The sequence below is a fragment of the Heloderma suspectum genome, chromosome 13 (assembly GCF_057233095.1).
Source record: "Heloderma suspectum isolate Gila_16-S chromosome 13, 16-S_ref, whole genome shotgun sequence".
Taxonomy (NCBI): domain Eukaryota; kingdom Metazoa; phylum Chordata; class Lepidosauria; order Squamata; family Helodermatidae; genus Heloderma; species Heloderma suspectum.
Window position 1 is genome coordinate 17,020,703 of NC_139470.1, and position 15,840 is coordinate 17,036,542.

Sequence of the window (15,840 nt, forward strand, 5' to 3'; positions counted from 1 at the left end):
AACTACTACAAGCTGTTCTCTCAAGCCTTCGTCATTGTTCCCCCATAATTATTTAGTAGGATACTCATATTCAAATGCTATTCTCATGCAGTCAATAGAAAGGGAGTTCTCTTCATCCCCATTGCGATGGTTATGCCGGGATACATGACGCTGTAGGGTTCCAATGTCCGTTACATATTTCATTCTTTTGATAAAGAAAACAGGTACAAAATATTTACTTCAACTTCTTTTCTTCAAAGCTGTATTATCTGCTCAATTGCACTTAAGCAATGGGGTGGGCAAAAGGTAGGTTGGAATCTAGTAGTGGACCTCTGATTTGCAGTAGATTTACAAGGGCTCTTGACTCCGGACTGTTTGACAATAGCAGAGCCTCCACCCCATCACTCTTCTACATTAGGCTGCTGAAAATGACAAAAGTTTGGGGGAAAACCAGGAGTGGATTTTGGGAACTCAGTTCTGGTACTGAAAACAAATTCCAGGGCTGACCATGTGCACAGTAGGTAACCTGTTCCTTAATTCAAAGTGTATGTCTGTCCCCCCACCTTAACCATCTAGCTACTATTTTGCACGTGGCTCTGGTTGGTGAGTCGCTGGGTTCTATAAAAAACAAAGTACATCCTGCAAGCCTGAAGCCTGCCCACCCTTTCTTTAGGGATATGTGGAAAGAAGTCATCTCATCAGGGACAGTATGTTAGTAAGTAAAATGCATGTGATAAAGTTCCTTTGGCATCAAGGAGAAACAAACTCTGTCTCCTAACAGCATGCATAATTTCAGCAAACACTATCAATACTGTATTTGTCCATAGGAACTCCAGTCGCACACAGGTTTCAGTCAGCACAGTTTTCCCAATTTACTTCAGTGTTGGGGATGGCTCTGCCCACAAGTGGGCATATATCGCTTGAAAAGTTCTGACCTAGCCTTAATTGTGGAAAGTGATGTTTTTACTTATATTATTATTTATTTAAAATATTCATAGCCTACCTTTCTGTCCCATCACCAGGATGCCAAAGGTGGCTAAGCATTTAAAAATCTAAAAATCAATTTAAAATAGGTACCTACGGCACACTTACTGAGTGATTTTGTCTTGAACCCACTGATCTGTTAGCCCAACAATAGCCCACCTAAAAAAAAACAAAAGGGAATGAAGATATTTGTAGATATTCTCTCTGACCATGCTGTGACTGAATAGTGTACGAATACTTAATGCTTTCCAAGAAATATAAATATTTCAAACAATAAGCTTTCAGGTACGTTAAAGTTATGACTAGCTGATACCCATGAAACGTTTTCTTCCATTTTCCCACTGAACATATGAAGCTGTCTTAGACCAAGCCAGACCAAGAACTGTCTACTCCAGCCTTCCCCACCTGGGTGCCCTCAAAATGTGTTGAACTACAATGCCTAGCATGCCCTAGCCAGCCATCTAGAGAATGCCCAGTGTGCGAAAGCTGGTCTAGTCCAACTGGCAGAGGCCCTCCCAAATCTTTTCCAACTGTGCTGCCTGGGAACCTTTTTACTCAGGGGTAGCAACTTGTGGCCCTCCAGGTGTATTGGACTGCAACTCTCATTGACCCCAACCAGCATAGCCAATGGTGAGGGATGATGGGAGTTGCAGTCCAACAACGCCTGGAGGGTCACAAGCTGCCCACCTGTTTTAACTGAAGATACCAGGGATTAAGCCTGGAACCTTCTGCATGCAAAACATATGAACTACCATGTAGCTACAACTAACATTTGTTGTCCGTATATCAAATATGTTTGCTTTTTGTTGTTGTTGTTCAGTCGTTCAGTCGTGTCCGACTCTTCGTGACCCCATGGACCATAGCACGCCAGGCCTTCCTGTCCTGCGCTCTCTCCCGGAGCGTGCTCAAGTTCATATTCATTGCATCCGTGATGCTATCTAGCCATCTCATCCTCTGCCGTCCCCTTCTCCTTTGGCCTTCAGTCTTTCCCAGCATCAGGGTCTTTTCCAGGGAGTTTTCTCTTCGCATTAGGTGGCCAAAATATTGGAGCTTCAGCTTCATTATCTGTCCTTCCAATGAGCACTCAGGGTTGATTTCCTTTAGGATGGACTGATTTGACCTCCTTGCAGTCCAGGGGACTCGTAAGAGTCTTCTCCAGCACCACAGTTCGAAAGCATCAATTCTTCGGCGCTCAGCCTTCCTTATAGTCCAGCTCTCACAGCCATACATTACTACTGGGAAAACCATAGCTTTGATTAGACGGACCTTTGTCGGCAAGGTGATGTCTCTGCTTCTTACTATGCTGTCTAGGTTGGCCATAGCTTTCCTCCCAAGGAGCAAGCGTCTTTTAATTTCATGGCTACAGTCACCGTCTGTGGTGATCTTGGAGCCCAAGAAAGTAAAATCTGTCACTGCTTCCATTTCTTCCCCTTCTATATGCCAGGAAGTGATGGGGCCAGATGCCATGATCTTCGTTTTTGTAATGTTGAGTTTCAAACCAGCTTTTGCACTCTCCTCTTTCACCCTCAACAAGAGGCTCTTGAGATCCTCTTCGTTTTCTGCCATTAGGGTGGTATCGTCTGCATATCGGAGGTTGTTGATAATTCTCCCAGCAATCTTAATTCCGACCTCTGATTCATCCAACCCGGCATTTCTCATGATGTACTCTGCATATAAGTTAAATAAGCAGGGTGACAATATGCAGCCTTGTCGTACTCCTTTCCCAATTTTGAACCAATCGGTTGTTCCATGTCTGCTTCTTACTGTTGCTTCTTGACCCTCCTGAGGTTTCTCATGAGACAGGTAAGGTGGTCTGGTACCCCCATCACTTTCAGAATTTGCCACAGTTTGTTGTGATCCACACAATCAAAGGTTTTAGCGTATTCAATGAAGCAGAAATAGACGTTTTTCTGGAATTCTCTTGCTTTCTCCATGATGCAGCGAATGTTGGCGATTTGATCTCTAGTTCCTCTGCCTCTTCTAAACCCAGCTTGTACTTCCGGTAGTTCTCGGTTCGCATACTGCTGAAGCCTAGCTTGTAGGATTTTGAGCATCACCTTGCTGGCATGTGAAATGAGCGCAATTGTGCGGTAGTTTGAACACTCTTTGGCGTTGCCCTTCTTGGGAATTGGAATGTAAACTGACCTTTTCCAGTCTTGTGGCCACTGTTGAGTGTTACAGATTTGTTGGCATATTGAATGCAGCACTTTAACAGCATCATCTTTTAGGATTTTAAATAGCTCGGCTGGAATACTGTCATCTCCGCTAGCTTTGTTGTTACTAATGCTTCCTAAGGCCCACTTGACTTCACTCTCTAGGATGTCCGGCTCAAGTTCAGTGACCGCACTATCATGGCTATCAGGGACATTCAGATCTTTCCTGTATAGTTCTTCTGTGTATTCTTGCCACCTCTTCTTAATCTCATCTGCTTCTGTTAGGTCCCTGCCTTCTTTGTCCTTTATCATGCCCGTCTTTGCACAAAACGTTCCCTTGAGATCTCCAATTTTCTTGAAGAGATCTCTAGTCTTTCCCATTCTGTTGTTTTCCTCGATTTCTTTGCATTGTTCATTTAAGAAGGCCTTCTTGTCTCTCCTTGCTATTCTCTGGAACTCTGCATTCAGTTGGGTATATCTTCCCCTTTCTCCCTTGCTTTTCGCTTCCCTTCTTTCCTCAGCTACTTGTAAAGCCTCATCAGACAGCCACTTTGCTTTCTTGCATTTCTTTTTCTTTGGGATGGATTTCGTTGCTGCCTCCTGAACAATGTTACGGACCTCCGTCCATAGTTCCTCAGGCACTCTGTCTATCAGGTCTAATCCCTGAAATCACCTTATTGATAGCTTCCAACTTTATAATCACATGCATATTGAATATGGAGGACTCATTTGTACAATACTATTAAACAAAACACATTCAGTAAAACTAGGTAATCAGAGCATGGCTGTTTTCATGCATTACAATACATTTTGGTTGATCATGATGGGAATGAGACTAGATAAACCTTGGGCTTGTGTGCTCCCTGGTCCTCTCTCCTGGTCTAGTGTGGCCATGGATCAGAAGTTTTTGCTTCCAATTTCAGCTAACCACAGTTTAGCATTACGTCAGAGCCCTCAACCGTGGTTAATTCTAACTATGGTTTGTTGAAATAAGCCAACTTCATTACCCATGGTTTGAAGTTGGCTTGTTTCAGACAAACCATAGATAAAATTAAACACAGTTTGCCAGGCTTAGACAACATGACAAGCTGTGATTAAACAAAAATAAGCAAAAGCTTCCAAACTCTTCCTTATGGCCACACCAGTTGTTTGTGTGTGTCAAAACAAAAATCAGAAACCTTATAGTGTATTGCAGGAGGGGAAGAGGCAAGAGAAAGAGCAAGGCTAGAGGCGTGAAAGGGAGAGAAAGAAGACTGTTCTAACATTTTCCAAGGTTTTTTCTTAAAACATTTAAAGGGTCAGGGGTGGGGGAGCTTTCTGGGTGCCCCTGGAGGTCCTTGCAGGCACCACGTTAGGGACCCCTGGTGTATCATTTCTTCATTAGAACAATGGAGTTTCTACACAGGTTGGAACAGCTCTGGGATTAAGTCAGCAATCCTACTATCACAAACGAGACTACATACCACAACATATCATTCAGATCTTTGGACATTATCCATGCCAAGTCAAACATCATCATGGCAGACTACAAAACAAAAGGAAAAACAATTCGTAGATCAGCATGAGTGAAGGATGGACATAACATGCACACAAACATTTTTAGCGCATTGCAGAAGCAATTCTGTTGCTCCTATTAAAAAGTAAGGGACAGCATAGCTCATTCCCGCCTCACCGTTTGATAGTGAAACAGACTTTCTTGCACATAAGCTAGCAGTGAATGCTAATCATATTTCTCCCTGAAGAACAGCGCGGTGCATATGTTTCCATATTCCCAAACACTGCAGCTTAAAAATAACTGTGAAAAGGATGTGTCCCAAGGAGAGGAAATGTGACTTTTCCAAAGGTGTTGCGATTCAAGAATCCCAGCACAACAGAATTTGTTTATAAAGAATATACTACTGAGGTTCTGCCAAAGCTTGCTTTACACGAAGTAATATCCACAAATTAACTAAGGGAGCAATTCTATGGCTGGTAGTCAGCAGCTAGATGGCCATAGGATAGGTCGGTTCCCTGAGATCTGACCTCCCCCTGCGCTGCCTCACAGTTAGCTCGGAACGGCCCCGCGCTCAGAAGAGGAGCATGGAGGGGTGAAAACGGGGCGTTCTGGAACAGGGAAGGCAGAAATGCCAGTACGACACATCCTATGTGTAGTCCAACAGCTGCTTCTCCCCCTCCGAAATCAGCTGTCTAGCCACAAATGCAGGGCAGCTGAAGCACGGAGGGGTCGATCCCCTCTGCGCTTCTCCTGCCCTGCATTCGATAGGCGTCTGCCTCTGAGTTCAGAGGCAGCTGCCTATCTCCATAGGATTGCGCCTTAAAAGTATTTTTTTACTATGTAACAAAGCAGCCTCTCTAACCTTTGGTCCCTAGATGTTGGACTACAGCTCCCATCAGCCCCAGTAAGTATGGCCAATGGTTGGGGGAATTGTAGTTGTAGTCAAATAACATATTGGTTGGGAAAATTCCCCTCCATGGTTTTGTCAGGCTGATATTTAATACTTACTGAAGTCCCATGATATTCATACTGCTCATAGTCAAAAATAATTTCTTGCCTGAAGAACAGAAAAATGAATCATTGCTCTTCCATAGCTATTAAGTACAAAAGGTTAAATTTAACGTTCTTTAAAATATTTCTAATATGAAGTGTGGAAAAACAGCGCGCCCAATCTAGAGCACTCAGATGCATACATGGAGCTCTTGCATGCAAAGTCTTCCTTGTTTATTTCAGCAGAAATACTGGATCCATTTCTACAAAGGTAGAGAGATCGTATAATGCTACCTCCACTGAACCAACTGGGGCAGTCATTCCAAGCAGAAATCCCGTACACATAAATTAATCTTTAGACTGGGGCAAAGGATGCAATTGAAGAGGCACTGGAAGTGAAGGTGGCAGTGGTAGAAATATGAACAGTGGTAGAAATTTCCACCCTTGGTAGAAATATGAACAATGGTCATAAGAAGTTATTGTAGAGGATTTGTTTCCCATGTTCTCATGCAATTTCATCTTAGGCTGCAATCAGACAGACATACTTAGCATCAAGTTCCACTGAAATAAGAGAAGCATTTCCCAGTAAAAGTGACCAGGTTCTCCCCTTGATAATAATACCCTACCGTCTGAGTAAAGACATCGAGATTGCCTGGGACAGCTGAATTTAAACCTGACAGATTATTTTAAAAGGGTAAATGGAACAGATAACTACTGAGCACAAAGTGTTGCCTTCATGATATGTAGACTGGAACACAAGTTGGAGAATTTTATTGTGTTTTAATAAAAACAAACTTTCAAATCTACTAGGTAAATGTCGTATGAATTAAGCTTCTCTCTCCTAGACTAACCACTAACCACATTAATATTTCAGAGTTGGCAATCTCAAGTTTACAGTTGTAAGGAACAGTGTGTGAAGATGGAAAGTCTGAAAACATACCTGCGTGCCTCCCATTCTCTTCTTTGGCGTCTTTTCATTGTTCTTTCCACTATTTCCTATACAGAGATTAGGATAGCAAATTATATTTCCCTTCTGTGTCCTGTCATACTAGATTGTAAAGTAGTCCTATGTGTAGGCCATGCCTTGTTTTAACCTGCCTCCACATTTTTCTTTTTTCTTTGCAGTATCTGCTATTGGGACCCAACAGACCCCTTTACTAACTGGAAATAAAGACACGATTTTATTTCAAAGTGAGAGAAAAAACAGATCTTATTGGTATCAAATTCCAACAACGCACTCCAACACAAAAACTACTGGGGTACATTGGACCCCACAATGTTAACAGAACAGACAGCAAAACAGAAACAAACAAACAAAAAGCCTAAACAATAAATCATGGGTTAACCACTGAGTTGTTTAGCCCCTAAACAACTCATTGGTCTGGGTTTGCACATCATGCTCAACAACCTACAAACAGGCAGATCGTAGGCTGTTGAGTAAAAGCAGAAGTGGTGGACATGTGGGAGGCAGCACGCCCGCTCTCTCCCATTCATGCACACAACAACCCATGGGTTATTTAAACCCTATGGGCTGTCATTATGTGTGAACCAGGTCATGGTATATGAAGTAGTTTAGGTTTGCTAAAAACATTTTATAACTATTTTAAATAGCTGTTGGGATCTATAGCAACCCCACTAATATAAGAGGGATAATTTATGTCCAGTGCCTAGCCAGTGAAGATGTTGTGGTTGTTATTAAGCAACAACGTTGTTGTAATGCTAAGGAATGCATGATGGCTTAAAAGGTAGAATACGTATTCCTTAAAAATAAGTGATTGTGAAATATTCTGAATAGCAAAGAACTTGAAAGTGAGCTACAAGCAATAATACAGCCAAGCAGACTGGAACGAAGGAGCAAATATTTTCAAGATTCTGAAAGAACAGTCAGCTTCTGAATTCTAACTCCCTGAAGCTTATATAACCTGACATGCTAACAAAACACACAACAACATGCTACTAAATTACAAAAGTGTATTTACAATCTTTGTCCTGTGATAGAAAATATCCTTTTCCTTCAATATCTTGGTATATTTTATTTAAACTCTTCCAAGATCTAACCTCTTCAAATCGTCTACGTTTTCCTGAAGGCTCTGATCCATCACTTTCATTCCCAGAATCCTCATCCTCATCATCCCTGAAGATATTATCATAGGCAGGAATTTCAAGATCATCATCTTGCTTAACCAGGAGTTTGATCTAGCAAAACAAAAATGCTAATTACGTAAAGTATTTAAAAATAAAATAATAATCCAAGTGAAAAATAAAAGGTTACTCAGGAAGACATATTAACTAATTTATTATGTTTTGTACTACATTTATACTATGCTTACATTATACTTCCTCTGTTTTATACTAACAGTGCCGTCGCTACCCCTTTCTCCAAAGGGAGCTGCTGCCAGGTATGTTAGCAAGTAGCTGCCTAATTTTGGAAGGAAGCGGTGCCCTGGACACCGCATGAGTATGCTCAAATGCGTAATGCAGGGAGTGGAAGTGATAACAGGGTAACAAAATATAAAGTCATAGGAGCATGAAACCGCAGAAAACTAATCACAAAGCCCCACCTCTGTTTATCAACCTTTTATATTTGGGAGGCCCAGTGATCTATGGAATTCTTTTAACACAGTGTTTGTCTCAAAGGCATTCACACTTCTTTATTCTGAAGTTCTAGCTTATTGTTTATTTCTAACTTCTGTTTTATTGAAGTAATTTTAGGTACAATAATAATGCAGAGTAAAAACTTTAGAAGACAGTCGGGAGCACAGTATACATGATATCAAGCTACTTCAGACGCCTGGAGTCTAGAAAACACCTTAGCTTGGGGGCTGAGTCAAGCTCTTTCCATATTGGAGCAGAACAGGCCACAGAGGGGGAGACTTCCCAGAAGCTGGTACAGCGAAAGATAGTGTACTTCTCAATAGTCATGTTATTTGTTTTGTGGGGTACTTGGTCCTTATCTCTTTACCCACTTACCTTAATATTAGGAAGAACTTTCTGATGGTAAAACTTATTTGACACTGGAACAGACAACCTTGGAAAATGGAAGACTCTACTTCATTAGGGGTTTTTAAGCAGAGGCTGGATGGCCACTTATCAGGGATGCTGTAGAAGCAGATTTTCTGCATCGACAGATGTTTCAACTAGATGATCGTTGAGGTCTCTTCCAACTTTATGATTCTAACTCCTTTGATTCTCTATAATTGGGCTTAAATGTTTTGCTAAGGGTTTAGTTAAATGTTTAGTTAAGGGTTGATGACCTGCAGTGATCTTGCACAGAGGAAACTGGTCCTTATCTACCTTAGCGTGAATTGATTCATATCTTACATTTCCTCAAGAAGTAGAATTTACCTGTGTCTCATTGTAAACATTCACTACATTGATAGGCCTGTGAGTGTCACAAACAAAGAAAATGATGTCTTCCTCAGGTTGAAGAACATCCAGCAGGTCAACATTGGCACCACAATTTATTAGAACAAAATACTGGAACTGTAAACAAACAAATCAGATTAATATGTCAATAGGCTTGTTGTCATTTGTGAAATGGTATTCTGTATCCAAAATATTAATGCTTCCCATAAAATCACATCTTCTCATAGCTATGCTAAAGTCCCAGTTCTCTATATTTCCTATGGCTAAGTTCCTGGGACTGAAAAAATAAAATAAAATTATTTCTCTACTTGACCACAACTGAAAGAGAGCTACATGCAGATTAAGCGTAACGTAAATTGTTTTATCTGACAACCTAGGCCACAACAACAAAAATGATTAAGGGAGCAATGTCATACAGAGTTAGGTACATCTGGGGAAAGGCTATAGCTCTGTGACAGAGTACATGCTTTGCATGCAAAAGGTCCCAGGTTCAATCACTGGCATATCCAGGCAGGACTGGGAAAAACTCCTGTCTGAAAAGCTGGAGAGCTGCTGCCGGTCAGTGTAGGCAATACTGAGCTAGATAAACCAATGGTCCAACTTGGTATAAGGCAGCTTCCTATATCAGTTTCAACGGCATGCCTAATTCTGCATAGGATTGGATTGCCTCTGCAATCATATGCAGAATTATTTTGGAATAAGCCCCATTGAAGTTAGCAGGACTTCCTTCTGAGCAAACATACATAGCTCTGTACTGGAAAATACAAGAAAGAAAATTGTAATTCTTTTCTCTAAGTATGTTTTTACCTGATCTTTATGTTCAAGAAATGCAGTTTCAAGTTCTTGCCATCCAGATACTGGGACTAAAGTATATTGCACGTGATCACAGTGAAATAAAGCCTCAAAAGAAATGAAAGTTACAATTTAGTATAAGAGAAAGACCAATCACCATTGCTACCATACTATTGCAGTGTATGGCTCTTGCTCAACATTTATCACATAACTCTGTCGCATAAAAGTAAATATGGATTTACTTAAGGGTAAGCACAAGGATCCAAGCAATCTAAAACTCTAGTGTTCTGTAAATAAAACACATTGTTAAACCATCTATTCCTTATTTCAGTGCATTTTTTCCACACTAAAGGTGGCAAAGGGTCCCAAAGATTATAAGACTGGAAGGGAATCATTGCCTAATATAGATCTTGTTTTGCTTGCCATTTACCAGTATTTCCAGTGGACCATGAAAGGATAGGGTTTTACCCTTTTCTGTAAAATTGTCATATCCATAGATCAGTGCTGGACAACATGGTCCCTGAGGACCACATACTGCCCCAGTCAACCCCTGAACTTTGGTGGAACACCCCCCTCCAACTTAAAAAAAAAGTTTTGCAAACAAAATGGAGTTTGTAGCTGCTACGGAGCACCAAAAAGGTTAACATTAACTCCTTCATAATGACAAAGCCTATCCAGAATGCAGTTTCTATATGAAAAAATTCGCTACAGACTCTCCATTTGTGCTTAGGGAGTTTATAAAAATAAGATTAGGGAATCAATGTACTTTGGGGGAGAGGAGGGGAATAGCAAATTTTTTGCCATCTGACTATAATCAATATTCTTATACATCTGATCAAATGTAGTCCTAATTTAGTGTTCCACAATCCCTTAATTACAATATTATTAATAATCAGCTTTATCTCCACCAATCATATAAAATAAAAAATCTTGAAATACCCAAATTTCTAAAGGTACAGGGACATTTTATTCATTTATGGAAAATATTTATATCCTGCCTTTCCGCCTAACAGGCTCCAATGTGATTTACAATAAAATTTACACACAACATTAAGGGTTTTTTTTTAAAAAAAATCAACTGTGGTGACTGGAAAAAGTTACTACTGTGTTCCAGTGGCTGCTCTTTAAAGGTTCCACAGTGATCACATGGGACAATAGCCCCCTTCCTATGATTATGTCTCTGAATCTGGATCACCTCCTCTTGGGCAGCTGGATAGACTGTGGTTCCTGGCTCTTCCTGGCAGCAGTAGTGACTAAAGTTGTGTGTTTGTGTGTGTGTATAACAATGACGTTAACCGTCCACTCCCCAGACCTTTGACATTGGCTGCGTTCGCATGTAATGCTAAGCCATGGTTTATGTTAACCATAGTTTGTTGCTTTAGTCATGAATTGTCTTGCAGACAAAGAAATAAACTACGTCGTCGTCCCCATTTCTAGTTTGTTTCTCTTCTGCCCATTTTGTCAACTTTCAGAGCAGTTTCATTTTCAGGTTGTTCTTGTTGGATGCCTCTGTTTCAGGGCAGACAGCAGCACAAACAAGCCAGGCATAAGTCATAGTTCTGGGTTCAGATAGCACAAGGTATGGTTTAAACAAGCTGGATTTCATAAGCCAACAACAAAACATGGCTTCTATTTGTGGTTTGTAGTTGGTTTATTTGCGGCGATGGGTCTGAACACAATGGGTGAGTTTACACATCACATTAAGCCACTCTAAGAATAAGCCACCATGGGTTGGTTGTTGGCTTGCGAACCTGACAAGACGTTTGGGTGCTCTGCAGCTTACTGGGGCTTGTTTCCCCCTCATTCCTCCAGCCAGCTCCCAGCATGTACTCCAGGTGTCTTTGCGGCAGAACTCCTCGTTTTCTTGGTGCCTACATCAGCAGTCTTTCTTCATTTGGTCTGCTGGAGTTGCCAGCTCCTGAAGGAACCATTCATCAGATTGCCAAGTGGAATTAATTTTCCGAGCCCTTATGAACGCAGTAATGCATTCGCAATTCCGTCCCCCCACCCTGGGGTCTTGCGCAAGCATGCAAGACTGCCTGTCTGCTATTTAGTCAAGCATACCAATACCCCCCCCCTTGTCAATGTCATTGTCAATTTCATTCCCCTCTTCCCTGCTTCCCTTGCTAGCAAACACCTTCTGTTTTTTAAAATAGGCTGCTTCACCTTCTCCTGAAGTAACCCCCCCCCCAAAAAGATCTTTCTTCTGCAGCTGCTGGATGCTTTCGGCTGCCCCAACCCCCACTTCATGCTTGTCGCTTCCCTCCACTGGTCTCCATTGTTAGTTATAAGATGTACATGTGGGTTACAGGGTAGTGAGCTGGATCGGTAAACGTATGCAAATTTCAAGGCAGAGCAGTGAGGGGGATCAGTAAAGACACACAATTTCAAGGTAAACATATGCTTATTTACCAACCCACAATGAAGTTGCCCTGCCAGGTTCAGACGTCATGATACGCCACCCTAAAAAAAACCAACAACAACCCATGGGTTCTCAGGGTGGCTTGTTCATGAAAAATCAGCCATCCCTTGGAAGCCGCACCAGATTTAGGCGTCACAACAACTCCCCATGGGTGATCACAAGCCAGATTTCAACAAACTACACCATGGGTTAGTGTATGTGCAAACCAGGCCATTACTGTTTAGAAAGTCCATCAGCAGTCTACTTAACAGATTGATCCCAATTGTTGCATTTCACACATCCATTACTATACGTGGTTCTATACCGCCACTAAGTTTCATGAAGGGATCACATTCATATGCACATTCTGGTACACCTACTGGTTGAATTCCTCAATTAAGATAAAAACAGAACCTCTGGCACGGGGCAGGCTCCTGTGTGTGCCTCTGTATCCAGCTGCTAGTACAGCAAAAAGGGTAATGTGGACACAACTGGTCACCCCTCTTAGAACACCACAATCAGCAAAGTACTGAATTCCAGAACTGGTATAACCTATATGAACCATAACTGCGATTTTAAACTTTGCACCACCCAAGACCAGCCTTTGTTATATAGCTTTCTCATTTACAAGATTCTGTTACCTGAGTACAGAAACATTTAAATTAAAATGATCAAACGTCACAATGATGGAAGCAGGAAAGCACACAAGCTGTCCACTCACATAATTTATTATTTTTCTAATTTACTGCATGCATATCCTGCCTTTTTTCCTCCAAGGAGCCCAAAGCGGCGTACATAATCCTCCTCCTCCTCTCCATTTTATCCTCACAACAACAACCCTGTGAGGTAGGTTGGGCTGACAGTCTGTGACTGGCCCAAAGTCATCCAGTGAGCTTCCATGGCTGAGTGGGGACTAGAACCTGGATCTCCTGACTCCCAGTACAACACTTGAACCACTACACCACACTGGCCCTCTTCCTATAGATTCTCTTATAACTTTTTAAATATTTTGTCTTTGACATATTAACAGAACAACAAAAGGAAACTTACTTGGAGTATTTTACAAGCGCACAATGCATCAACATCTGAAGCGACAAGAAGCAGCACCCGCTACAAAAAAAGAGAGACATTTTAATGAGTGTTTATGACAATAGCACACCACAGGGTTAGGAACTGCAGCCACCTGCCCCATCAAAATGCTGGCTATAGATAGAAGGAAAGATTTAGGATGCAATCCTATGCATGTTTAAACAGAAAAAAAGGCCTACAACTCCCAGCATCCCCCAGCCTGGGGCATGCTGGGAGTTGTAAGCCTTTTCTCTATCTAGACATGCATAGGATTGAGCCTTTAGGGTGCAATCTTATGCATGTTTAGGCAGAACAAAATCCTACAGCTCTCAGCATCCCCCAGCCAGCTGTAGGACTAAACATGCATTGGTTGTTTTTGTTCAGTCGTTAAGTCGTATCCGACTCTTCGTGCCCCATGGACCATAGCACGCCAGGCCGTCCTGTCCTCCGCTCTCTCCCGGAGTGTGATCAAGTCCATATTCATTGCATCAGTGATGCTATCTAGCCATCTCATCCTCTGCCGTCCCCTTCTCCTTCTGCCTTCAATCTTTCCCAGCATCAGGGTCTTTTCCAGGGAGTTTGCTCTTCGCATTACGTGGCCAAAATATTTCAGCTTCAGTATCTGTCCTTCCAATGAGTAGTCAGGGTTGATTTCCTTTAGGATTGACTGGTTTGACCTCCTTGCAGTCCAGGGGACTTGTAAGAGTCTTCTCCAACACCACCATTTGAAAGCATCAATTCTTTGGCGCTCAGCCTTCCTTATGGTCCAGCTCTCACAGCCATACATTACTACTGGGAAAACCATAGCTTTGATTAGATGGACCTTTGTCAGTAAGGTGATGTTGCTGCTTCTTACTATGTTGTCTAGGTTTGCCATAGCTTTCCTCCCAAGGAGCAAGCGTCTTTTAATTTCATGGCTACAGTCACCATCTGCGGTGATCTTGGAGCCCAAGAAAATAACATCTGTCACTGCTTCCATTTCTTCCCCTTCTATATGCCAGGAAGTGATGGGGACAGATGCCATGATCTTAGTTTTTTTAATGTTGAGTTTCAAACCAGCTTTTGCACTCTCCACTTTCACCCTCAACAAGAGGCCCTTTAGTTCCTCTTCACTTTCTGCCACTAGGGTGGTATCGTCTGCATATCTGAGGTTGTTGATAATTCTCCCAGCAATCTTAATTCCGACCTGTGATTCATCCAACCCGGCGTTTCTCATGATGTACTCTGCATATAAGTTAAATAAGCAAGGCGACAATATGCAGCCTTGTCGTACTCCTTTCCCAATTTTGAACCAATCGGTTGTTCCATGTCCGGTTCTTCCTGTTGCTTCTTGACCCTCGTACAGGTTTCTCAGGAGACAGGTACGGTGGTGCACTAAAGCACTGATGGGCAGCCTTAGGCCGCAAAAGGTTGATGCCCTACAACTCCCACCAGCCCCAAGCCAGCATGCCCAATGGCTAGGGGTGATGGGAGTTGCAGTCTAACATTCATCTGGATGGTCACAGGTTCCGCAGCCTTGGGCTAGGGCAAATTAGGGTGTAAAAGAAAATTCGCTGGGTGCCTGAAACGTGTTTTAAAACCCCTTTCCTCACCACAACCCTGTCAGGTAGGCCAGGCTGAGAAAGAGCGACCAGCTCCAGGCAACCCAAGAAGCTACACAGCGGAGCGGGGAGTCCTCGGTTCGGAACTCCGCGGCCTAGCCTGACGCCCTCAGCCGGCGCGCACATACCGGGCCGCAGCGAAGGCAGAGCCGGGGAAAGCCGGCTAAAGAGGCCGCCGCCGCCCTCGCCCTCGCCCTCCCGAGGGCGCGCGCTCACCTGGTTCACGACCACCTCATAGAACTCCTTGCGAAAGTCCGTCAGGAACATGGCCGCAGAGCGAAGCCCCGCGGGCGCAACCACCACAGCGGCGGCCTGAGGCGATGCGAGGAGCCCCGCTCAAAGGAAGGCGCCAAACCCTCGTCTTCCCCCATTGGTCGTCACGCTCTGAATTTCGCCCAATGGGACCGCGCGTTCCCGCCGCCGTGCCGCTGCCGGGCATCCTGATTGGACGCTCCTTGCACGCTCCGCCTCTCCACTCTTTCGCCAATCGCAACTTCTGCGGCGACCAACAGGGCCTTTCTTCATGGATGGGGGAGCGGGTTGCAAGGGGGGAGGGGCTACAGTCGTCATAGTCCTAACGCGTGGCTTCCGGCTCCTGATTGCGTCTTGATGGTGCCCTCCATATGCGGGGTAAGGGTGGTGGAAATGCATAGGGAAGAATGTAGAATCGCAGGATTTAGAGGCTGCCTTTCCTTGCAGCGCTTGAAATCATCATCCCGATACAAAGGAGCCCAGATTAGAGGTATTACCCACCCCGGTACTGTGCTGGAAAGAAAAAGCCTTCTAACCCTGCTACCTTTATGTATTTATTTCATTTATTTGTTTATGTATTTATTTCATTTCTATACCGCCCAATAGCCGAAGCTCTCGGGGCGGTTCACAGAAATTACAACCGCAAAATACAGCATAAAACAATATAAAATTTAAAATTTTATAAAAATATATAAAATATATATTTTTATAAATATAAAATTTAATTGACTGCTTAAAACTACAATATAAAAGTACAAC

The 15,840-nt window shown here is 42.8% G+C and overlaps 1 protein-coding gene across 1 annotated transcript in view; it reads right to left on the reverse strand.

Moving 5' to 3' along the window:
* The window catches only part of CDC45 (cell division cycle 45), a 28,759-nt gene extending 13,611 nt beyond the window's left edge, over positions 1-15,148 (reverse strand). The window contains exons 1-10 of the mRNA XM_084820357.1: positions 15,046-15,148; positions 13,211-13,270; positions 9,775-9,867; positions 8,947-9,084; positions 7,660-7,797; positions 6,542-6,597; positions 5,620-5,668; positions 4,580-4,641; positions 1,072-1,122; positions 65-184 (exon numbers count right to left, since the gene is read on the reverse strand). Of these exons, the coding sequence (XP_084676483.1) occupies positions 65-184; positions 1,072-1,122; positions 4,580-4,641; positions 5,620-5,668; positions 6,542-6,597; positions 7,660-7,797; positions 8,947-9,084; positions 9,775-9,867; positions 13,211-13,270; positions 15,046-15,096 (818 nt within the window). The 5' untranslated portion in view covers positions 15,097-15,148. The remainder of the gene's footprint in view (positions 1-64; positions 185-1,071; positions 1,123-4,579; positions 4,642-5,619; positions 5,669-6,541; positions 6,598-7,659; positions 7,798-8,946; positions 9,085-9,774; positions 9,868-13,210; positions 13,271-15,045) is intronic.
* Between the last annotated feature and the right edge of the window lie 692 nt (positions 15,149-15,840).